The 26434-nt window shown below is 34.6% G+C and overlaps 1 protein-coding gene across 3 annotated transcripts; it reads left to right on the forward strand.

Moving 5' to 3' along the window:
* Positions 1-9389: 9389 nt before the first annotated feature.
* On the forward strand, positions 9390-21853 carry LOC110108300 (cold-responsive protein kinase 1-like). 3 transcript variants are annotated; one of them, XM_020838890.2, is made up of 8 exons: positions 9390-9681; positions 15832-15944; positions 16142-16248; positions 16415-16521; positions 16602-16812; positions 16920-17157; positions 17528-17678; positions 21158-21853. In XM_020838890.2, exons 3-8 carry the CDS (start codon positions 16179-16181, stop codon positions 21488-21490), a joined length of 1110 nt encoding a protein of 369 aa, XP_020694549.1. In that variant the 5' UTR covers positions 9390-9681; positions 15832-15944; positions 16142-16178; the 3' UTR covers positions 21491-21853. The 3 variants fall into 3 exon arrangements, with proteins under 3 accessions (XP_020694549.1, XP_020694553.1, XP_020694539.1); XM_020838894.2 differs by having other exon boundaries at positions 15832-15931; XM_020838880.2 differs by lacking the exon at positions 15832-15944.
* The last annotated feature ends 4581 nt before the right edge of the window (positions 21854-26434 follow it).

Below are 26434 nucleotides of genomic sequence, written 5' to 3' on the forward strand. Positions count from 1 at the left end.
AAAATTGAAACTTTTCATCCGATTGACCAATCAATGTCGTTTGATTTATAAATTATTAGCTGCGGTTCAACAAAGCTGTATCAAAATTCAAAGTCCTAGCATGAAAAAATTTGTGTCACAATGCTCTTTGCACAATAAAATTCTTGAATATCTTTTTAAGAGATAAGCAACATATAAAATAACTTATATTATATTGATTTAAAAATAAATTATAAAGTTTTAAATTATTGATGTTCACATTCATCGAAGTAAAGTTTTATTCTAATTATGTCAAGTAAAATTTCATGCAAAAATGAACTAACTAAATTTAATCAATCTTTTAAATATAATTATTTAATTAAGTGATGGAGTAGAGAAAATGATTAAATCTTCATTTGGGACGATTTTTTTTACTATTTCTCAAAATAATTTTTTTAGTATAAAAATTAAAATTTTTATAGTAAAAAATTGTTTATGTTTTACTATTGATACGTCATCACAAAATAATCTTGATTGGGCACGAATCTCGAGGCAAAATCAGTTCGGAAACTTCAAAAATTAATTTCGGGAGCATATGAACTCCGATTTCAGCGATCTTATAGTCAAACTGAGGAAAAACAGGTATTTCACTTTGGATTAACAAACATGGTGCCTTTATATGGGTAATCATCTATGATAAACGATGAAATATTATTTTCTAAGAGGATTCTGTATGTGGGCATACATTTGAAAGGTAGAATAAAAATAACAAAAAAAAAAAAGAAAAAAAAAAGTATCATGCCGAGATTACTCTATGAGGAAGCACATAAATGGATTTATAGTAGTTTGGCTCATAGAGTTACACCGATTGTTAGAGCAACCGACAGGAAACATCCATTGTATTTATAAATAAGATACAATTTGAGAGGTTTTCAATAGTTTTCAATAGTGTGAGAGATTTCTCGTGAGTACCAAAAAGAGAAGAGATAATAAAAGTTAATTATAATTGAGAGAAGAACATATAATAGAAGGCTACATTCAAGTTTTATTAATAGAGATGATATATAAAATATTACTTTAGACAATTAGACTATAGAAATACTATCTTTTTTTAAAAGGAATTTGTCAATCATAGAGTTTGGAGTAATGACTGATAAGAAAGGCAGAGAAAATTCCTCGAAGTGTTGTTATTGATGTTGACTACATTAATAGTAATTATGGACTTCTTATAAGTAGGCTAATTATAATCAATAACCCTTTAAAGATTGGCCGATGAAGTTTTTATAGTGGAACATGGTGCATTGATTCATAGCTTTGTAATGATTATGATCCAGGAAACTATGCTGATAATGCGATGGGGTACTAATAGCGAGTTGTTGAAGTGAGAGGATAGCAACAATTATTCATCCTGGACAAGTAGACGTGATAACACACTACAAGTGTAGCTTACATTGGTCCATTTGGTCATAAAGGTTCAATTGAAACATATAGATTATTGACTATGGCAGGAATTATTAGAACAAATGTTACAATTCAAACTGATTATAGCATTGACTATGATAACTAGTTTCTCTCTTGATATGTCATCAAAAAAATTATCTTGATCGAGCACGAATCTCAAGACAAAATCGAGCAGGAAACTTCAAAAATTAAATATGGGATCACCTAAACTCCAATTTCAACAAACTTACAGTCAAACTGAGCGTCTCGGAAATACAAACCCAACGGCATGAAATTCGACTCAATCCGAGCACAAATGAGTCCAAATCAAGGACCTGAAGCACTATTGGAAAGTTCGTACCACAATTTGTGTTAACAAACGGTCTTCGAACTTGACGAGCTTATAGTCGAATCGAGTGGCTCGACGAGACGAATCCAACGAGACCAAGATCGTCGAATTCTGAAGTCATTAAGACCTTCAAATATCTGATAAACGATTCATAATCGAATGATTCAATATCGACTGTTCATCCGAACCACTCCATATTTGCCCCTAATCTCTCATCTATTTACGGGTCATGCCACTCCATAAAATTTATAAATAGACCCCTCATTTCTCATGAGAGGTGATCCAAGCAAGAAGCAAAGAAGAGAAGGATAGGAGGGAATAACTCCTCCTCGACCACCGCCATAGTTCTACCCGACACCGAAATTCTGCCGGACTTTCGAACAACGCCGGAGTTCTGCCCGACCTCAAAGTGATGTGGGAATTCTGCCCTACCTCAAAGGGACGTAGGAATTTCACCCGACTTCCAATTAATGTCGGATTTTCACTCCAAGTAACATCGGAGTTCTCCCCGAATATCATCTAACGTCGGAGTTCTCCTCGGCCACCAACTGACGTCCGACTTCTATCCGACGTCAAACCTCCGCTCTTCGCCAAATTTCTACATGACGCTGGACTTCTACCAATTGTCGGACTTTCACCAGACATCTATCTGATGTTGGATTTCTGCTCATTTATGGACTTCTACCAGACGCTGTCTTTCTGACCTCCGTCATCAGACTACAATCCTTCCAACCTCCATCGCCCGCCGACTATGGTCCTTCAGACTTATGTCGACCGCCGACTACAGTCCTTCCGACCTCTGTCGTCTGACAACTACGGTCCTTTAGACTTGCGTCGCTCGCCAACTACAGTCCTTCTGACTTACGTCGCCCGCCGACTACAGTCCTTCCGACCTCCCAAAATTTTTTCCTCATGCGATATTGTCTTCACCAAAGCGGCAAAGCTGCAGTTGATCGATGACATTTCTGCAAATTTAAACACAGCAGAGGTTGAAAGAGAAATCTAGCTCGCCTTACTAGTGATCTTGACGTGGAAATGAAAGTGATTAACGCAAGCAGCAAATGAAAAAGTCGGTCTACAATAAGAAACTTTCAATGGAGAACAACCTAACACAGCAGGTATAACATGTAAGAGTTTTTTTTTTCCCTCCAAGTGTATGCAATAGTAAGCATGTTGCAATTCGAGTAGGTGTATACTTGGTCAACAAATAAATTGTGATACGTCATCAAAAAAATTATCATGATCGGGCATGAATCTCGATGCAAAATCAAGTTGGAAACTTCCGTAATTAAAATTGGGATAATTCGAACTCCGATTTCAACAAACTTATAATCAAACTGAATGTCTCAAGAATACGAACCCAACAACACCAAATCCAACCCAATCTGAGCCCAAATTGGTCCAAATCAAGGGTTAGAAGTGTTGTTGAAAGGTTCGAAACCACAATTTGGATTACCAAACGGTTTCCAAACATAACGTGCTTATAGTTGAATCGAGCGGCTCGACGAGACAAATCCAACGAGCCCAAGATCACCAAATTCCGACATCACTAAGACATTCAAATGTCTATCAAACGGTCCATGATCAAGGGATTCAACATTGGTCGTCCATCCAACCACTCTCCATTTGCCCTTGATCTCCCACCTATTTATGGGTCATGTCACTACAAAAATCTATAAATAAGGCCCCCTTTTCTCTTGAAAAGGGACCCAAGCCAAAGGATTCAAGAGAGAGATCGGAGATCACTCTTGCCTCCTTGCTCCTCCTCAACAACCGCCTGAGTTCTGCCGGACCACCACCTGATGTCGTTGTTCCACCGACCATCACTTGAGGCCCTCACCTCCATTAGACCACCACTTAAAGCCATCACCTCCGCCGAACCACTGCTTGAATCCCCTGAGCTCTGTCTGACCTCCACTTGAGGCCATGAGCTCAGCCGGACCACCACTTGAGGCACTGAGCTCTGCCGGACCACCACCTGAGGCTCAGAATTCTGCCTTACCATCATTTGAGGCCCTCACCTCCGCCGGACCACCACTTGAAGCCCTAAGCTTCGCCTTACCACTACCTGAGGCTCAAACTTTTATCTGACCACCACCTGAGGCCCGGAGTTCCGCCATACCACCACCTAAGGCCTGAAGTTCTACCGGACCACCACCTGAGACCCAAAGTTCTACTGGACCGCTGCTTGACGTCTGGAGTAAACCCAGAGTTCTGCTAGACCATCACTTAATGCCCGGAGTTCCACCAAACCACCATTTAACTCCGGACTTCTGCTGGACCACCGCCCGACGCTGAAGTTTTGCCAAACCAACGCCAGGCTACCAACTGATGCCCAAATTTTCAAGTAGCACCAGACTTCTGCCAGTCCACCAAGTGACCCTGTAATTTCATCCCCATTTGTTACTAGATTTCAACCAAAAGTTTGACATTTATAATCTGATCGCCCTCAGGGACGAGTCAGTCCATTGTAATCTACCCAAACACTAGTGGAATCATTTCAAACTGGGCCAGGCCCCGTGGTTTTTCCCATTTCCAGGATTTTCCACGTAAAAACATCTTGTGCTCTCTATGTGTGAGATGGGTATTCGCACAAAGCTAAGACACAGAATTTTAACTCTATCGTCGCATATATTCTAGCCCGCAACAAATAGCCTTCCTACTTGTTTCCAATCTTTGATTTCATTAAAAGTAATGCTTCTTTTCTTTATAAAAGGAACAAATGGAGGCAACCATTCTTTATCTCATTGAATTTTTTTTCGGGGCAAACTAAGGTTTTGTTTGGGACAACTTTTTTTATGCTTATTAAAATAGTTTTTTTAGTAAAAAAATTTAATTTTTATAATAAAAAGACGTTTTGAGAAGCAGTAAGAAAGCCATCCCAAACCAGACCTAAATTAGAAAACAAGAATACTGATCCCCATGGCAGCAATATCTCCATGCTCATTAGTCATAAAGTACTTTGAATCTTCCGAGTTCATCATAGAAAAATCAGACAGCTGAAGTCCAGTATATGTGATTGAACAATTCTTCTTACTTTTCAGGATTGAACAATTCTTCTTAGAATTTGATGCAAGCCAAGACCGTTCATATATTAAATTCGGTATGATTTTAAATTTTTTTTTCTGTATTTCCTTCTTCCTTCAAGTCAAGGACTTAACTGTCAGCGTGGGTGAATGCCCTCCACATTGAATGTTTTTTTTCCAACTGGCTATAGATTTACTCTATATTATGAGATCTCACTATAAATGCACATTGTGTGACTCATGTTTGAAAGGTTCTTAAGGATGTTTGAAGGATAGGTGTAAATGAACTGAGCGGGCTTGAACTCGTCTTATTATTAACGATCTTGTAAGTCGAGATTATCGAATTTGAGCTCAGACTAAAGTTCATTTGTTATACTTGCTTGAGTTTGTGCTAGATAAGATTTGGCTCGTTGGCTCGCAAACCAGGTTAAATAAATCATAAATCATAAATCCAATTTTTTATCTTTTAGTTGATTTAAAAATGTTGTTCGTGTTTTGAGCTTGAATCCTAACTCTATATTGATGTCTCACAAACTGATGTTCTGACAGGAAGGTGGGTCAACGGATTTTTCTTTAAAGATGATTTATGTTGTTATCTTAGTTGTTGCCTGTAACAGATGATTGATTATATCGGAGGGTAGAGAGTGATGACTTTTTATTGATTTAATGCAGCTACCTATAATGATGATTGATTAATTAGATAAGCGATAATTGATATGACTGATAATCAACTAGGAATCAATTTGGGGGTAAAAGCTGTTGAAAACACCGCGTTAAATCTGGATATTCTGCCTTGCTATGTACATTGATGCATGTATACATTAATATCACTGATGATATTGATATATACATTGATATCATTGACACTATTTGATGTATAGGTAATACATAAACACATGATACATATGAATATATAAGATATATTTTTTTAGTGATTTATGAATAATTTATGTATCGTTATTTTATTGATTTATTAAAATTTATATCAATTATTGATTTTTAGATTCTTCATTGTAATGATTCCCTACTTTTTTATTGATCGTTTTTAGTTTTATTGATAATATTTTGTCATTAACTATATCGACTATAATTGATTATACTAGACTGAACATTTTATATTGATTATTTAATACTCGCATTGAAAAATTTAGTGAATTTGGATTAGTGCTGGGCTTTTGAGCCCATTATGTGGATTTTAATTATTTCAGGTCAGTGAAGGGGTGAAAATCAATTGGAGTCAGGCTGACAAAGATTCTCAGGTTTTTCTTTAATTTTGTTCATATTCCTCTTTATTTTTTATATTAAAGTACTTGTGATAAATTAGTGATTGTATTGATCTCCTGATTATTATATATTGATTTTAGGAGAATGAATATTATGTAATATTTTGAGGTATGTAATTGTTAGGCATTTTCATTAGATGTAGATTTGCTACTGTGATGATTTATAGAAATTCTGGTTGATTAATTAAGAAGACAAAATAAATAATTCTTCTAAATTTAATTCTGGGATATTACACAAGGCACCCTTAAATACTCTAAAACTTATAATTGCTAATCAAATTAAATTTGATCGACAATCTTTAATACAAATTATTTAGGTTTCTTGATGACGGATTTAATGAGTATTTAGTGAGTATTATTTATTTGTTGCTAAAATACATAGAAAAAATTATGTATCAAAAAATACGCAATAAAGTAAGCAGTAAATATGCAGCATCCGAACCTTACTTTGCGTTCGGATTGCGTACACAATAATTTCTCTCTCCACCACCCCTCCATCTGTTCCATTAACTTTTGAAACTAAACCCCTCTAATTATCCTTAAATAAATCCCCACCGTCCAAAATACATCGTACGGCAGCAAAGGGGTTAGCAGAACCCATGCAAATACCTGCCAAACTTGAACTCTTCTCTTGCTTTGGATACTCTCTAATGAATTCTTTAATATTTTCAATGCTGCCATTGGTTTGTTTGGCAATTTAGAACCATATTATATTATTACATAATCAACTTATATATTTAAAGGCAATATCATTGGCGTTAGTTGTTATTTCTTACACGTTTAAAACACCATGGTTTCATTCTTCTTATCCGTAGTGGACTTGCAATTGTGTTTTATTTAATTATTGAGCGTGAACATATCAACAGGCATTTAATGATTAACTTAGAATTTAAAGAGAGATGGTGGAATAAAAAACCTACTAAAATAGAATATAATTAAAATTTGACTTTTGAACTCACATAAATAGACAAAAATGGTTAAATAAAAAAGTTTGTAAATGTAAAACACCACAAAAATTCTTTTTAATCCAACTATTATGATTAGATATCTTAGAGGCTGCTTGGTTGGTTGAAAAAAAAATGTATTATAAAAGTAATGTGTCGCGTGTTAGGAATAATTTAGAGTTAATGAATGTAAAATAAATGTGTTGTTTTACTTTTTTTGTTTGGCTTGAAGTAAAATGAATATATTGTAAAGTTTAAATATAGTAGGTCAATGACGGTGGTGGGCAGTGGTGGCGGCTAGTGGTGGTGCCAGTTGATGGCGGCAGTGGTGGTTGGTCAACAACGGTGGCTAACAGTGGGGTGTCTAGCAGTGGCGGCGTGGCGGGTAGTGGTGGTTTGGAATAATTTAGAATTGTTTAAATGAATGTAAAATAAATATGATCAATTACTTTTTTTTTGTTTGGCTTGAAGTAAAATGAATATAGTGTAAAGTTTAAATATAGTAGGTTAATGACGGTAATGGACAGTGGTGGTGCTAGTTGATGGCGGTAGTGGTGCTTGGTCAACAACGGTGGCTAACAATGGTGTCTAGCAGTGGTGGTTTGGAATAATTTAGAGTTGTTTGAATGAATGTAAAATAAATATGATGAATTATTTTTTTTTTGTTTGGCTTGAAGTAAAATAAATACACTGTAAAATTTAAATATAGTAGGTCAATGACGGTGGTGGGCAATGATGGTGGCTAGTGGTGGTGCCAATTGATGGCGACAGTGGTGGTTGGTCAACAACGGTGGCTAACAGTGGTGTCTAGCAGTGGCGGCATGACGGGCAGTGGTGGTTGCTGGTTGTGGAAAAAATTAAAGTTCTAGTATATTCGGAAATTGCCCAAATTAAGGAATTCCAAATACACAAAAATTAAATTAGATTGTGAATTCTCACCATAATTTTACACTTTATTGGATTTATTTCGAATCAAACACAAGTATTTTCTAAACTTATGCATTTGAAATATTTTACACTTCTTGTACTTCAAACCAAATAGCCTTTTAAAATGTAATAGTATTTCTTCATTGTATCAAAATCATGAATAATAAATTTCACCTTAAAGCTCATTGTAATATAATTTTCAATATATATTATTGATGAAAGAATTAATTTTCATCTTATTTTGCAACCTTATCTTGATAAACTTAATTAAAGAGTAGTAACCCATCCAATTTTTGTAGTCAAAATATACATAGTTTACGATCAATTGAATAAATTAATTAGTATTTTAAAATGAGTATAATGAAGAACTAATGAAGAAAAATATTCATAGTACATTATTTTGAAATAGATCATATAATTATTCAAAAATATTCAATTATGATTGGTGATTTACATATATACATAGCATTCAAAATATTAGAATTGACATATTCAATATTTAAATTTCGCTATTTATATACTTAACACTCAAAATATTAAAATAAAATAAATAATATCAGCTCCCTTAACTATCCCATTATGATATAGCTCGATCCTAGAGTTGTCAATATTGGACCTGACTCGAAAATCTGACCCGAACCTGACACTAAAATTTCGGGTTTGAGTGGACTCGAATCCGAAGCAGGTTAGGTTTGGGTTCGAAAAACCGATCCGTTTGAAAAATCGGGTAGAGTTGACCCGGGAATGACCCAAAATGTCCCCGCCCCGTCGCGTGGTGAAGCGTCCCAAGGCCAGGCTGGCCAACATCGCGTTACGTCCGGCGTCCAGCGTCTCGCGCGTCTTGTCGCGCGTCCCGACGTCCCGCGTCACGCTGTCGCCGGCTTCCGCTGCGGTGTCCCGCGTCTAGCAGACCGCAGTCACGCGAGTTCGGTTCCAGAAAATCAACCCGTTTGCAAAAACGGGTCGGGTCGACCCGAACCCAAATAGTACCGGGTCGGTTTCGGGTTTAACCCGAACCTGACCCATGACCCGAAATTGACACCCCTACTCGATCCTATAGCCCGTCCTAATCTCCTATAACGAGTTTCTCAGCTGTATTAGATAATATAAATAATTAAATTTCGAAGTTAAATATATAAATCATAATATTTTGAATATATATAAATATCTCTCTCTCTTCAATTAAAAAGAATAGAGTATTCTACGCGTAATTTTATAACATTTCGTACGAACGTCAACTTACCAAATCACATGCTTTCCATAAGAGTGAGACATCTCGCTGATGCTATTATAATAGAATCGAACGGCTAGGATTGTGCGATTAGGTTTAACTAGTTTTCAACAAATGTTAATTAATACAAGTCGTCGGGTCGTTTCGGGCTCTCACAAAATTGGCTTCCTGGACGAACAAGTTGCCAACTGGCGGGCTCGTGGGCCCATTATCGTTATATTCGGCCCGTGTTTCGACCCGTCTTCTTCTCTTCGTCGTCCTTTCACACGTTAGGATCTGAGATTCTGAGCTCGCTTTTCATAACCTTCGCCATCGCCATCGCCGCAGCCGTTGGCTGCTCTCGACCTCGCTTAAATTCTTCGGCGGTTAAGGTTTTATCAGGGGAAGTATCTGTCTGCTTTGGTTTACTTCTGGTTGTTGCTCTATTTGCGGGCTTTGTTGCTGGTTCTTTCTAGTAAGGGATCGTGGAATAGTTACTGCTTGGAACACGAGACCTATTGGGAGACATAGTTTTGATTTGGAGGTATGCGTTTGGTTCTGAGATCTCTCTGCATGCAGCTGGTTTCTTTTTTTGATGTGTTCTGCTTTCAGATTGCCTATTTGCGAGGGAAAATGTAGCTGTAGTTTCAACCTCTTTAACCACTTTGATGCAAATGCTTTCGTATTTGTTCTAATTTCTTTTTGTTTTACGTTCGAGTTTTGAAAAGGTGTCGTGATCAAATTGACCGACCTAACTGGACGAATTTTTAGAATAACAAAGAGATGCCCTTTTATTTCGTTGATGGATGAGTGACTTGAAAGATTGCCGATTTATGTTTTGTACGTTGTTCTTCATGCTGGGAGATGAATATTTGCACTGAAGATGGTGACCGTTTTTAATTTTCTTAAGTTTGTTGCTCATGTTCATATACTTCAGAGGAGTAGAAGAACATGGAAGCAGAGGAAAAGGGATTATACCAACCTATGGTTGTATCTAAAAGTGTTTTTTAGTGGATAGAAAAAAGAAATGAAGGATTATGGGCTTTGGTATCCAATACTACAAAAAGTAGTAATCAACAAAGATGCTGCGTTTGGTGTGCTGTTAATCTGAAAATATAGATGATGCCTTCAAGCATGAAGATATCATAGGTGCAGGTGAAGCTTGATATGCATATGGTAGTTGGCAATATACACCATAATTGACATCAAGCAATGATCTGTGCAAGATTTATTTGTTATTTGTACAGTTAAGAACATACCAGTGATGATGGTGGAATGACGGTTGAGTTTTATTTATAGCTTTAGGTTAGATCGTAGTTTAGGTTGAACTTGATTAAGTACTTAAGCCAAGCGCAAGATGAGGGTCCTCATCTATTTTACACTTCGTGTTGAGACTTTTCTTATGATAGTGGAAATTGGAGTTATTGCTTAGGCGACAGTGTTGGCTTTATCCATTTAGACTTATGCTTTGGATGGTGCTATTGAATTTATTTTGTTGGCATTATGTTTAATTGCTATTTGCAGTTCCTCTTATTGTGGTTCATCGAAGTTGCAGTTTCCATTTTACTGTGTATTTTTTGTGAATTTAATTTGGGTATTGCTTCGATTCTAGTGGAGGTTTTGAATGGTGGTGGTTTCGGTGGCATTTGGAATGTCATTGAATATTCTTGTTGACGCCTCTTACAAGTTCTTCCTGGTTGCATTATTTGCGTATGGTTGTAGACTTGCAAGTTTGTGTGACCTAATTTAATGTTTTTGGATTTTTCCTAATCACGTGTAATTCTAGTAGTTCCTATTTATATTTAAAGAAATCAAGTGGTTGAATTATTTAGTGGCTTATGATGTTTAAATCACCAATTTTCTTTTCATGTGTTTATGTTATGAATCATATTAGTTGCATTTGAAAATTCTTTTCGTGATTCATGTTATATTAAAAAGGGTTCCCATAAAAGTAACTAGAATGTCGTAGTATTTTTCGAGAGCTGTGAAACACACTATATTCAGGATGTTATATATTATGTAGGCGAAGTTTGATATAGAACTAGAGTAGTTAAATGTCAAAAGTGTGTTTATGCATTGAGATTAATGGATGGACTTGCTCATGTTACAACATACGAGTTAATAAATTATGATGAGAACCACATGTTTTACTTGTTGGAGAATTTTTTTTTGATATATACATGTTAAAAATAGATTTCATGGTTTTAGTATGATTGATTTGACAATGCTAGAAATTCTAACACAATATTAATTTTTTTTGCATGATATATAGAAGCTATGTAGTAAACACAAATATAAATGATGCTTTTAAAGTGATATTTGATTCGCTGATCTCATCTTTTAAATAGGAGAGGTAACACAACTCAACCAATGTATTGGTAGTTATTTTTTCATCTCGTAAAGTTTGAGGTGAGGGTTCGCCTCCCGCCACTATTTATTGGTTTGAAAAAAAAGGTTGAAATTTTGATTATGTATAAACAAATAATGTCCATACATGATTATGAAGTCTTACATGAAGGAAGTTAGTGTTGTTGAAAAGATCCTTGGTATGAAATTTTTGGGGATCAGTGAACCATGAACCTTTGATATTGTAGAACAAGAATTCACATAATGTTTTATAGAGATTTAGTATTAATTGTGCAAACATGATTGCATAATTGGTCAATACCCTCATATCATTAGGAAAATAGAGCCAAGATATAAATGTTCTGATTGAGATGTCTAAAATTTCAGTTGCTAATACAGTTAGGGAACATTCATTTAAAGTAGTTAATAAATAATTGGTAAATTTAGGAAGTGAGTACTCGAAAAAAAAAACAAAAAGATTATTTTTAGGCACTTAAGAACTACTACAAATTTAGTGGATGAATTGTTATTGATGTGGATATAATGTTGGCTTAGTGGGATATGAGTGTAGACATGTTGGGGAATTGGATGTTGGGGAATTGGATGATAGGAAGTCTATCTTGGAGATTGATAGTTGGACACCACACTGCTTTTTTGCAATTACATTCACATGTGAGATCTTTGATGAATGCTGATAAATAGGTAATATTGCTTAAAGGATTGAAAAGTATGCTTGGCATGGATAATTGGTGCTGTTTATTTGGTAAAAAAATATTTATGTTATCCTAAGACCAAAATACCTTCTTAAATAAGTCCTTATAACACTACCATTCCATTATAATTGTTGCCTAACCACTCTTGTTGTTGCCTTTGATCACCCATTTGTGATAACTTTGAGTGGTGTTTAACAATATTCCAATGTGTTTGACTCAATGGGTCATTGACGGCAAACAACTATAGTGTTGGGTGGTTGGTCCTTTGTTAATAGTTTAATGACTTGGTGATGAGGGTGTTAGGGGTCTCAAAACGGGTTAACGAATCGAATTTGGATCCGACCCGAATCCAATCAACTTGAACCCGACCCATTGGCAACCTGAATATCCTGATAAGTTGTTTTGGTTACAATTTTTTTTAATAATTTGTTAACTATAAAGCTTAGTTTACTTGAAAGAAAAATAGGAAGATCATACCAACAAGCAAAATAATTTAAGAGAAAAAAATTAAATGGGTTACTTTCAAGTCAAAATTGGGTTTACAAGTCAAATCAAACCCACCAGTTTAATAAATGAGATGAATTTTAGACCCAAAATCGACTCGTTTATTAAATGGGTCAACTAAAAACTAGATTTTTCGGTTCAAGTCATTTATTTACGCCCCTAGAGGATCTTCTGCTCAGTTATATGTGAATTAATAAATTAAAATATTCTACATTTATTATGCATTATTGACTTTTTTGACCTTAACACCCTAAATGAAATAAATATTTTTATTTTTATCGGCGTATTAGTAAAATTAAAGTTAGAGAAGCTTTACAAAAATGAAGTTTAGAAAAGTTGTTGGACCTGATGATATTTCAATAGAGGTGTTTAAAAGCATAGAAGATGATTTTTTTTTTTTGCTTACAAAACTTTTCAATACTATTTTAAAGACTAAAAAGATGTCATATGAGTATAGTAGTGCGTTGATTTCTATTTTTAAGAATAAAAGTGATGCATAAGAGTGTGCAAATTGTAGAGGAATTTGGTAAATGTGTCATAGTTTTAAACTATGTGAGAGATTTATTGAAGAAATTATTTTGTGCGGAGACCGGATGCAGAACGCCATCCGGAGACCAATCAGAATGCGCCATGTCAACAGTACCGAACACAGAGGTGATGTGGCGCATTCTCGTTGGTCTCCGGACCGCGTTCGGCATCTGCACAAAATAATTTTTCAATTTATCGAGCATAGGTTACGACGTGATACTAATGTTTCTAAAAATTAATTTGGATTAATGCCGGGTAGGTCTACCATGGAAGCTATACATTTATTGAGAGTTTTGATGGATAAGTATAGAGAGAATAAGGAGGATCTACATATTATATTTATTGATTTAGAGAAAACATATGACAAAGTTCTAAGAGGAAGGCTATGGAGAGTTTTGTAAAAGAAAGGGGTTAATAATGCTCATATTTAAGGATATGTATGCTAGTGCTATTGCTTGTGTTCAAACACAAAACACAAGGTGGTTTGACCAAAATATTTTCCTATTTTAGGTGGATTACATCAAGGATCAGCATTAAGCCCATATCTTTTTGCTTTAGTAATGGATGTTCTTACTAAACATTTGCTAGAGGATGTATCCCAGCGTATGCTTTTTGATGATAATATTCTTCTTGTTGATAAGACTAGAGAGGGTGTTGAAGGTAAATTTAATCTATGGAGGTCAACATTCGAGTCTAAAGGTTTTCATTTGAGTAGATCTAAAACCGAATACATAGAATATAGTTTTAGTAATAATAAATCTAGTTTGGGGGGGGGGGGTTGTGACTTTGGGTGATCAAGTCATTAATAAAAGCACATTTTTTAGATATCTCAGATCTATTGCTCAAAGTGATGGTAAAATAGATTGAGATATTATTAGTAGAATTCAAATTGGATGGTTGAAGTGGAGGAATGCATCCTGTATGTTATGTGATAGAAAAGTACCCATCAAGCTTAAGGGAAAATTCTATAAGATGGTGGTGAGATCTACAATGCTTTACAGCATAAAATGTTGACCATTAAAAGAGAAGCATAAAATTAAGTTAAGTGTTGCAGAGATGAGGACGCTCAAGTGGATGAGTGACTTTACTCTTATAGACAAAATGTGAAACGAGTATATCTGTGAAAAGATTGGAATAGTTCTAGTGGTAGATAAGATTAGAGAGAGTAGCTTTAGATAGTTTGGTCATGTAAAATGTCGGCCTTCTGATGATCCGATTAGGGGAGTATATGTTTTAGATTTGACCTATGTTAAGAAAGGTATAGATAGACCTAAAAAGACTTGTTAGAAAATATTAGAAATGATATTTTTTTATTAGATTTAAATGAGAATTTGACTCTTAATAGGACACAATAGAGAAAAAAGATTCATACAGCCAACCCTATGTAGTGGGATAAAGGCTTGTTGTTGTTGTATGTTCTCTTGATTGATAATATCCTCACTATTAATTGAGTAATTCACTCATTTTCTATTATTTTTATTTTGCCTATATACAATATCTATTTAAAAATTAATCAAGTTCTTTTCCCTTGAAATTAGTATTAGAGTAAGGGTGATTTCCCTAACCTCCATCCCCACCCTTCCAGACTATCTCTCATTCTTGTCCTTAGTTTGTATGCACCATCTCTTCCATCTGGATGTTCGTTACCTGCACCACAACCATTCTGTCATCACTGTATCCCACTTTGACCACTCCATCACATCCTGCTCTACATCCACTCATATGTGCCACACGTCCCACTTAACATAAGCCACGCTACGCATGTATCGCATCCTGCTCATCGCAAGCTATCACACTTGTCCCAGCCTTATCTGCACCCAGCTGAGCCACTGTACGCTAACCTAGTTATATAACGGATAACATTATAGGACCAAAATTGTAGCCTATAATATTGCAGGCACATAAAAGGTTGCTAAATCGACTAACTAATTATACCTAAAATTAAAAATAGAGAATTAAAATTCTAAGTTTATATTCAAATTGTAAATTAACAGAAGTCCATAATTTAAATTGATCATCATACTATAAACAATGTGTTTTTGATGGTTGTAAACTTTGAGATTTAAATCTTTTCATCTTGACTTAAATATTTATCTTTAACTAATAATTCAATTGATATTTGTTCAACAGATTTTAGTATAATTGTTGAACTTTTTGTAGAGATTCCCATGACTCATCATGTACAGCTTATCTAGCCATTGCACAATTGCACAAGGTGCCTCGTATATCCGCCATTAGTGTTGGGGATATTTCACCACCAATTATAGCTTACAATAGAAGATTATGATGATTGCTTAAAAAATTCGCAAATGGTGTATTTGATGTGAATTCAGGAGTAGTAGATTGAAAAAGAGAAATTCAAGGCATTGGTTAATGTTCTTTGATTTAAAGTCAAATCATATACATAAAAAATGGACAATTAATGAAGTTTTTTGGGATTTCTACTATGCATGCATTTGTTTTTGTGCTCTTGTTTTTCCAGCATTTAAATTAAGGTTATTGTAGGAACTATTTTTTGATTTAAAATACACCATAACCTTATTACCTTCTTTGATGATGTAGATCAAAGTTGTTTTCTAAATCTCACCGTTTCACATTTGTAGATTGAGGGCATAGACGTTCAAATGGAACAAAAATCTTCTTCAAGTTTTATTCCCAAGAAACATTCCTTTATGATAATACTGCTTCTGGGCTCATCATTTGGTACAAAACTAAAGTAATCGGCTGATCATGAAACCATGAATGTCTAGCACTCATTTTCATAGAACATTTGAGTATCTTTTAGCATTGATTCTGTTTGTATTTTCGCAGGAAACTCTTTGTCAAATTAATTATTTATAATTACATAGTCAAGCAATTGTGCTCATAAATGCTGGTCTCAATCTCTTGATAACGATTTTGCAATTCTTATAGGCTTAGAAGCGGTATTTAGCTACTCAATTAATCATTAATGGGTTGTTGCCTAGTCTTTTGTCGAACCAAAGGTACATCAGAGGAACAAACTCTCCAACTTGGCGAAGGTAAGCATGTTATCTCCAGCTGCACATCAGGAAATGAACTACTGCATTTCAATTCTATATTTTGTGGAATTTGATGATTCTATTGCATTTATTAAATTGTTTCTTTATTAGAATATCAATCATTCTTTGGAAATAAATGATTTCAGTCTGCTTTTATATATGTCAGCTGCAGGAAATGTTAAGTTGTATTCTCTCAAGGAATTAAGAGTGGCCACTGAAGACTTCTTCCCAGGAAATAAAATTGGTGAGGGCGGCTTTGGATCAGTCTACAAGGTGACTATCTTATCTGACAAAAATCAAAATGGAAGTATTAAATTTTTAGACATTTTTATTGTTGTTATTGGTTTGTGTAGGGAATACTTAAGAATGGGACCAAGGTAGCTTTAAAGGTTCTTTCCAGTGAGTCAACACAAGGAGCAAGGGAATTCTTATCAGAGATTACGGCAATTTCAGATATAGTTCATGAGAACCTTGTTAAGCTCTATGGTGTATGCATGGAAGGAAACTCAAGAATACTTGTCTACAATTATCTTGAGAACAATAGTCTAGCCCAAACTCTTCTCGGTAATTTAATTCCTAAAAACGATTCTTTTACCGTTGCATGAAGAATATGTTTTCTGTTTTTGCAATGTCTCATAGATTGATTGCTTTATTTTTTTCCTGGCAAGTAGGTTCAAACCACAGCAACATTCAGCTTAGCTGGAGAACAAGATGTAAAATCTGCATCGGTGTCGCACGTGGTCTTGCATTCCTTCATGAGGAAGTTGAGCCCCATATTGTTCATCGTGATATAAAAGCAAGCAATATTCTTCTTGACAAGGATTTCACTCCAAAAATATCAGATTTTGGTTTGGCAAAACTGTTACCACCAAATGCAACACATGTCAGTACCAGAGTTGCAGGAACAGCGTGAGTTTTTTTCTTTTTTGTTTACGGAAATTCTTGGTCTGATCATGGAAAAGTATGAAATGTCAATTGAAACTTGCAAAGGATTTTGCTGGTCCCACTTTTTTTGCATGTTTATGGGGATCTGAGCTTGTTTATTTACGGCAATTTCTGGTCCAAAAGGTTTTTCATCTAGGTCTAGTACTTGTGATGTTCATGAACAACCATGAATGCCAATTCAAAGTTGCAAAAGGAATAGACCATTCCTACTTTTTGCATGTTTTTGGGAAGCTGAATATTGAAAATAATTCTAGCAGTTGAGCAATATTAAAGGTGATATTCTTAGGGATATTCTTAATTATTCGTCACTGAAGTACTTATAATGTTCTATCAGAGGATACTTGGCACCTGAGTATGCCATCCGTGGGCAGGTTACACGAAAGTCAGATATTTACAGCTTTGGAGTTCTTCTTTTGGAAATAGTTAGCGGCAGAAGTCATACAAACACAAGACTGCCTGATGAAGAACAATTTCTTCTTGATAGGGTAAGTCTTAAGGCCTCCACTGCTTATTTTCATCATAAATTCATCCCTTTTCTTGATGAAAAGTTTGATGATCGTTTATCATTACATTTTAGATTTTTATCATTCAATTTATTTTGGCATCTAGTTTTTCTAAGAAATATTACATCCTAATTAGTACTATATATTATATAAGAGACATGAATGACATCTTAAGCAAATAGTGCAATCTCGCTTTTAAAATGATGTACATGCTACCTGTTAGAACCAGCATTTTATGAGGGTGATGTAAGTTTGATAATGAGTTAGAGTTTGAGTTAGCTTGACCCAAACTTGACCTCAAAACAAATTTGAGTTGATTTGAAATTAGGATGAACACAAAGTTTTGGAGGGATGGACAAAACCCATCATGCACTTTTGCAAGCATTATAAAATACTAGTCAATACATAAAATAATAATTTATTTGTACTATGCATTAAATGTATTAAATAATTATTAATATAGAAACACTGTCATTGCCAGGTCCCAAGTCCTGGATGAAAAAAGTGGAGGGTTGCGTTAGGTAGTCGATAGGCGACAACCAGTGTAAAACTTGTCGAATAATTATGACATGAATCCATTCTCCACGTAGTGGGACAAAGACTTGATGTTGTTATTGTTGTATAGGGACGGCTTGAGTCAGAGTTTGAACAAGCAATCTTAAACTTTAAGCAGACTTGAAATGGATTTCTATTGAGCAACCAAAGCTAAAAAGCTGAAGTCAAGTAGGTTTGAATCAATTTCCATTCATCTAAAAGATTTTTAAATTTCAAGCAACTTTCAAGTTTCAGGTATTTTTTTATCGGCTCTAGTTTAGAGTAGATCTATGTTGATATATCTGGCTTCTTAAAATGTACAATGCTCAATGCCATGTGCACTTTCGATAGTTCATATGACAATACAATTGAATCTTGAGGTTTTGATTTGTTATCTTAGGGTCTAGAAGTTATTCTTGCTCTAATAAATAAGATACAAAAGAAGCATCAAGAACCTGTACTAGCAGCCATTAATGTTGTATATATTTTTTCTGAAAGTGGTCATCAGCATCATAATGGTAAGTTACAAAAGATGCACAAAACCTATAATAGCATCAAATGAATTAAAAAAAATGGAATGAATTACCTTTAAGTGAGAGTTTGTTTGTGGCTGGGAACTTGGAGATGTCCTGTTCCTGCCTGTTACTAAATAAACCGTGCTTCCCCATTTGAAAGCCAGTTCACTATCATCTTCAAGAGATAGATCTTTTTGAACAAGATTAGCTTCCAAAAGCAGGCTTGGGTCTAAGGGATTTCCTTTCAAGTAGTTGTAAATCATAGATTGTTATCTTTGAGTGTCTCTATAAACTGGAAAATTGTGAGGAAAAATTCCAACTAGAAGACATGAAACCTGCTTTGACTGAAGGAAGCTTCTTTTGTAGGCATAGTAATTGGGCTCCTTTCATGAAAGCACTTCAAATCTGAGCAGAGGGAGTTAAATTGACGATGAAGTTTCTAGTAGTTTTAAATTGAAATATATGCTAAAGAGCTTAGCAGAAGTAAGCACATGTAGTAGGAGAAGAATGACTGATCAGATGATAGCGGGGAAGAAGTTTAGCATAGGAAAAGAAAATGATCTAGTCAAGCTGGATTTGTGAGAACTTCGTCCAATTTGGACTTGTTAGATGAATCAATAGGACTATCGTTATATATATTGGAGATACCAGTGCTAGGAAGATCCATAGCTCCAACATCAAATATATCATCTTTGAGATTAATACTTTGCTGTTATGCACAACGATTCCTATAATCTTTATATTTTGAAATATGGTAATTGATGGACTCTAAATCAAAGAGTTGTTGTTCTGAAGAGAATTCGAAAGGTGTTTCTGATACACCTTGGAAGTAAAAACAACAAATAAAAGAGAAAAAACAGCATAGGAATGCAAAGATAGGGCTGATTTTTTTATAAAAATTTCAATAAGAGAAAACAAGATACAAATGATTTACAATTCAAGAGATTGATCAGCTCAACCACAAATCTTAGACGCCGTTAGGAACTCACAATAAACACTAGGAAAATAAATTCAGCAACATCTCTCCCTAAACCATACACAAACTCCCACGTAAATAGCCCTAGAACACTAATACAAATAGAACCTTCTTAATCAGAATAAACATAATTTAAGAATCTTTTTAAATAAATAGAAACTTCCTATTGGTGTCCTTGTTCTCTTGATTCTCTTGGTCAGATTCCTGAAATTTGGCTTCTATTGGTGTCCTTATTCTCTTGCTTCAGATAGTATTTGATTTGCTGGAGTCCAGATGGCTTATGGGCATTGGCTCTGAGTTGGGTGTTTTGGATTTGGCTATTATTCTTCTGATGTGGGACATCATAGCATTTTTTTTTTATGTGGGACATCATAGCATAGTAACACATGAAGGCACAATTTATTATTTCTGTTATTTTGTTTTGGACACCACTGCTCTCTATTACCTTTTCTGTTATAGCAGTACAGAAGTACCTTTGTAATATTTTTACAAACTCTTTTGATACTAGAGCGTACACAGCTCACCTTGGCCTGATGGTTGAGAGCTTATGCTTCCAACCAAGAGGTCTTGTGTTCAAGTCTTTGTGTATGCGTTGTGTGTGAGAGTTTGCCTTAAATGGCCTAAATGTCCAAAAAAAAAGAAAAAAGACTAGAGCGTACATATAGCTACTGTAAGTAAAGGAAGGATATTCTACAGTTATTAAGAAAAGCTTTGGTTTCTCAATATTGAGCATGTTTGAAGTTGATTCTTTTCTGATCCATATTCATCCATGCTTTATGTTTGGTGGACTTCTCTTGAGTTTGTTGTTGAGAAGGATTGGTCTTGATATTATTCTAGAGCTTCTCTACTGTTTTGTCTTGCTTTTTGTCAACTTTGTCCTTTAGTTTAGCTCTGTTTTCTTTGGGGTATTCTTTCTTATTATTTCACTTTCGTTGGAACAAATTTTTTTCATCTTTTGCTTTAAAGAAACAAACTCGAAATTTAGTTTCAGCCCATCTAATTCATGGTTTGTATAACATAGTTCTTTTTTCTTTTTAAATTTAGATATTGCCTACAATTAGTGTGTAATGCTTAATGGTGTTATAATGATTAATTTCTTTTCTAATTTGTTTCTCCACTAAATACTATCAAAATATGTATATGGAAGCATCTGGTCTACTAAAAATTATACCTGCTATTATTGTATTGTTTTTTTACTTAGGCTTCGTTTGGGATGGCTTTCTTATTGCTTCCTAAAACAGTTTTTTAGTAAAAAATTTTAATTTTTGTACTAAAAAGCTGCTTTAAGTAGCATTAAGAAAACCGTTCCAAAGGAAGCCTCATTTGATGACTTTCTTTTTAAAAAACTCATTTCTGATTGCTTGTTTGTGAGCCGCTGGAACATAGTAACACTTCTACACTACCCAGATGTTATTGATGCGGTTCTCATTTTGCAGACATGGGCACTTTATGAGAAAGGAGAGCTTGAAAGGATAATAGATGCAACACTGTCCAATGACCTGGACACCGAGCAAGCATGCAGATTTTTGAAAATTGGCCTTATGTGCACCCAAGATGAGGCAGGGCTTCGACCCTCCATGTCCACTGTTTTTAATATGCTGACCGGCGTCAAAGACGTCGAGTCGATCAAGATCACCACACCTGGTCTTATTTCAGACTTCACTCAAATGAAGATTGGAAGGAAGAAGGCTATCGAACTCACTGCATCATCTTCATCCACTACATCTAATGCCTCAATGACTTTCACCGCGATCGGGGATCGAGAATGACATACATCAACCAAAATTTTGGTACATGTTTGTGAAGTTGATGCCAAGAGAATTTATTATGTGCGGACACCGAATGCCGTCCGGAGATCAACCAAATGCTTCCCGTCATCTCTGCGCTTGGTACAACTGATGTGGCACATTCTGGTTGGTCTCTGGACAGCGTTTTATGTCCGGTCTTCGCACAATAATTTCTCGTGTAGCAATCCCTTTATTCTTTCCAACATTTATTTGGACTTTTTTCATTGCATGTTGAGGCAATATGTTCATGTAGATGCTAACAAATGAAATCCAAATAGCATCAATGACTCCAAAGAATGTAAATGATCAATTTTTATTTATTGATTTGTAAATGCTATTGCTCTAGCCATCCACTTTTGACTTCATTCTCATCATGGTCTGCAAGTTTGTTACAAAAAATTTCATCTGAAATTGCTTTCTCATGCAACAAATGGATTAATTGCTAGCAGAAAGAAGTCACATGAAGCTGATCAGACAGAATTTTTATTCTGTGCGGAGTCCGGAGTGTTCGGAGATCAATAAAAATACGTCACGTCAACTCAAAAATGTATCGCGCTCGGTATCAAGCTTGATACTGCTCGATACCAAGCACGTAAATGGACGGAAGAATCATTTAATATCCGCACATAATAATAGCTCAATCATACGAGCTGTTATAATTGATCTCAGCTGCCCTCATGCTTCACATGATTTATCAGAAAATAACAAAATATACCTCTATCTATTTGAAGTACTTTCCAAGACCAACCATTGTTTGTCCGGGTGGTGAAGAGCCGGTTGAGCAACCAGGTCCTTGGTTCGAATTTCTTGGCAAGCAGTGAAAGCCTTAAGTGTTGGCCCGTATAAATTTATGTGGGTTGCATGCTAGGTTGATCGGGGTTTTTATGGTTTAAGAAAAAAAAGTAATTTCCAAGTATTATAAGCTGGCTCCAATACAGAGAGGAAAAGATTCCCAGTACATGCTAAATGGACCATAGTGTTGCCATTCAGGTGCAGCTGGAGCTATCTGACCAGCAGACAAAACCTGGGCCCAAAATGACAACGTAAGCAGAGCATGTAAGAAATCTCTCAGAAACAAATATATTTCTCCGTGGAGACCCATAAAGGCTACTTCTTCGAAATTCTGGAAGAAAATTCACCACACTGCTCTTGCCATTAAAAGGAATTTCTCTTTCTCCTTATCCTATAACTGCAAGTTTTCTATGGAATGGGATCATTGGTGTAATGGCAAATCCCTTAAAGACATCATGCAATCCGTTAACTTTGAGGATTCTTTTGTGAACTGCTACACTACTAGCTCTGGGTGGTTGTTACCTCCCACCACCCCAAACTTGCTGGTGGCCGAAATTTCGAGTATGCCTTTTTCTGAGAATTCAATGGTCTTCTGGCTTGGCTCTCCATCTCCCACTTTCTCCACCTTTTATTATAGTTACTTTAACATAGTTGAGGAAGTTATTTGGCACAAATATATTTGGCATAAGAGGAAGTCCCTCCGATTCTCTGCCTATGCCTGGTTGGCGATTCTTGGTAAATTAAAAACTGCAGATCAACTCTTATTGAGAGGAATTGACGCTTTCTCACATTGCTCCTTTTGTGATGGTGGTCATGACAGTCACTCTCACATGTTCTTCACATGTGATTTTTCATTCACTGTCATTTCCTCTCTTCTACCACAACTGAGATCTTTTCTTTTGAGACCAAACATGATGCAGGTTTTTGGAATTTTTGATGAATCATTGGATTACTGCAGTTGGGAGAAAAATTTCTGTTACTTTACTATTTGTTGTTCTATTTACTTCTTATGGCGTGAAAGAAATTCAAGGAGGTTTGAAATGGTTTGGAGAAGTCCTTCTAGGATCATCTCTGCTATCCGCTTTGCTATCATTGCCAAAGTCAAGTACTGGAAGCATTTCGATGAACTCAAACGACGTTTTGATTTGCTTTGTTAACTGGAAGATCAATTGCCCCCTTTCTGCTTCATTCCGAGATTTATACTTCCTCTATAGGGTGCCTGGGTTGTTCGCTTGGAGGATGTTACCCTGTTTTACTGCTACCACTGTTCTCAACGCCTCCTTTTGGTCATATTCGGAAATTCGGATCCACATTCTGCTTGGTTGGAAGGGGTTTTTTGAAAGGACAATGATGAATGCTGATATTTCAGCTAACCCCTTGGACGGTCTTTTGGCAACCAGGGGTTCTTGTTCTGACCAGACCCATCGAGAATGGACCCTTTTCGTGAATTGGCAGAACAGCCTGAGTCCTTTTGGCTTTTAAGCCTCTTTTGTTTCCTTTTTTATATCTTGTATTTTCCAGTTTTTTTAGAACTCCACTACTCCTTTTGTTCTGAGTTTTGGAGTTATAGTTTCGTTGTTTACTTTACTTGTAAGTTTTATGATTTATGAAGGGCTAAGCCCCAAAATTTCCCAAAAAAAAAAAGAAATCTCTCAGAAGATATTGATATTGATTTCGTGCTTATTTTGCTTGCAGTCAAGTTTCCTTTAGCATGTAAAGTTCTGCTTTTTTTTCCCTTGAAATGCTAGTAACTAAGGCTGACTCTGGTTGCTGTTTCCACCACTGGACAAGTTAACTTCTTGAATGCGAACACTGAGCAAAAATTTAATTAGCCTAAGATTTATTTTTTTTTAATTCTAATATGATTAAAGTACTTAAATGCTATAAGAATGACATATGATCAAAAGAATCAATACAAGTTATTTTACGGAGGATATGAAACTTCACTATTTTTATGGCGCGTGCGAGTCTAAAATTTTATAAATAGATCGATCATTTGCTTGAAATTCAAAAGAGCTCATAGGATTCAACAATATGAGAGCTCTATCGGATCAACACACGACCATTGCCATCAAACTAGTGCCCAATTATCATCATCTAATCAATGTCAAGTGCCAGTCGTCATTGGATCATTATTACCCTACTGCAATCCACCACCCACCGTTGCTTGAATATCGTTCTCTAACCGGCCTCCATCCCAACTGCAATCTCCTAACCATTATTTCCCAACTACGGAACTTCGACCACCATCTGCCGACTAAAATCCTCCAACCATTATCATTTGATTTTGATTCTGAGCAGACAAAAAACCCTCAAAATTCTTTAAATTTACTTCGAGATAAATAAAAAATAATATGTCAAAACACTTATAGCAATTATCTCTAAACAAATTTAGCAGATAGAAAATTAAATTTAACCAAAAAATTTCCCCCTTTAGACCAGAAATATTAAAATAAAGCACAAGCAAACTATAAACAGGTAACAAGATAAACAATATATAACCTATCACTTTCCACATGATAAATTTAGAAAAACAGTTATCACTTTAAAAAAAAAAAAGGAGCAGGTAATGTTAGGTATTTTTTTGACTGATTTTTTAAAATAATAATTTTTAAAATAATAATTTGTTATATTTTGATCATATCTACATGTCGGCCAACTTTACCGACATCTAGATATAATACTATCTAAATTCTAACATCTAAAATAAATGACAAAAAAAAATGTTTAAAAATATTTTTTAAAGTAATTCAAATATTTTAAAAAATCAGATAATTTTAAATTATATAATTTGTAATTGAGATTTAATAATAAGAAAAAAGCGGGTATAATTAATATTATTATCTGAATAATATTATTATATGCTACATACACTTTAAATAATATTTCATATAAAAAATTTGAGATTTTTGCATGTATTTGTGAGAAATATTATTATAATGTCAGAAATTCCAAGTTAAGTGGATGCGAGAACCTTGTGAAATTATTCTGTGTGGCAATTCGACACCGTCAAGAGGTTAATCAGGATACGTCGTATCACTCTTTTATTGTATAACGATGATGTGTATCATTGTATACTGACGCATCTTGATTCACTTCTGGACGGTCCATTAACCGCCCAGAATAGAGCTTTTAGAGGATCTAAAGGAATACAACAGAGCTTGGATTTTCTCATAAATATATAACATGAAATCTATATGTTTCCAACAGACATATCTCCTCTCTAAAATAATATAAAAACATGTACTAAATATAACAAAAAAAAAAGCGTATAAAATATTATGCTAAATTTTTTAAGCTTGGCAACAATTTAAAAAAAAAAGAAAGAAATGATGAATAATTAAATTAAGGCTTGGTTTAGACAACTTTTTTTTATCATTTTTAAAGCTATTTTCTAGAGCAATACATCTAAAGCAAATTTTTAGTACAAAAGATTTCTTGTTTAAACAAATTTTATACTATTTTTTTTTTTTATATTATGCTAAAAAGTTGGTTTAAAAAGTAATAAAAAAGGGTCTAAAATAATTACATCGGATACATTATGGCAAAAATCAAATTGAAAGTTAAAATGGAAAATTTATGAATTCCAGCTATCCGCCATATTAAGGCTTGGATTTTTTTTTCCTTTTCAAAAAAAAAATTAAGGCTTGGATTTCAATTTTTTTCTATTTCTTGAATCAGTTTTTTTAGTATAAAAATTAAAATTTTTATAAAAATAACTGTTTTAAATGATTGATGAATATCCAATAAATCAGAGTAATCAACTATAATAAACTCATATTATAATAACAAAGAACTTGAAAATCTGATAAAACCTTTAATTTTATTAATATATATTTTTAAAATGTGAATTAAATCTCCTGTTGAATTTCATCTTTATTATAATCACACTTTTTTATAAAGATATAGCAATAGATGGTGCGATCATCTAATCAAATTTTCTTAAAACTATGTCATATTTAATCATTAAGATTTTTAGCTACAAATAATAGTAATAATTTTGAAAAAAAAAACCCCGACTAGAAATAAAATGTGGAACAAAATTTTTTTTTTCTTATACTTAAAAAAATATATAACTTACGATAATTTCTTCTCATTCTTAAAATATATATATATATATATATAATTCAAAAT

Source organism: Dendrobium catenatum, unplaced genomic scaffold (genome assembly GCF_001605985.2).
Source record: "Dendrobium catenatum unplaced genomic scaffold, ASM160598v2 fragScaff_scaffold_542, whole genome shotgun sequence".
Classification (NCBI taxonomy): domain Eukaryota; kingdom Viridiplantae; phylum Streptophyta; class Magnoliopsida; order Asparagales; family Orchidaceae; genus Dendrobium; species Dendrobium catenatum.

Bases quoted from the DNA above. Each gene is read 5' to 3' on its own strand.
- LOC110108300 (XM_020838890.2), top strand. From the start codon at position 16,179: ATGGGTTGTTGCCTAGTCTTTTGTCGAACCAAAGGTACATCAGAGGAA. The intron at 16,522-16,601 runs GTGACTATCTTA...TGGTTTGTGTAG, and splicing joins GCTTTGGATCAGTCTACAAG to GGAATACTTAAGAATGGGAC. The intron at 17,679-21,157 runs GTAAGTCTTAAG...CTCATTTTGCAG, and splicing joins AACAATTTCTTCTTGATAGG to ACATGGGCACTTTATGAGAA.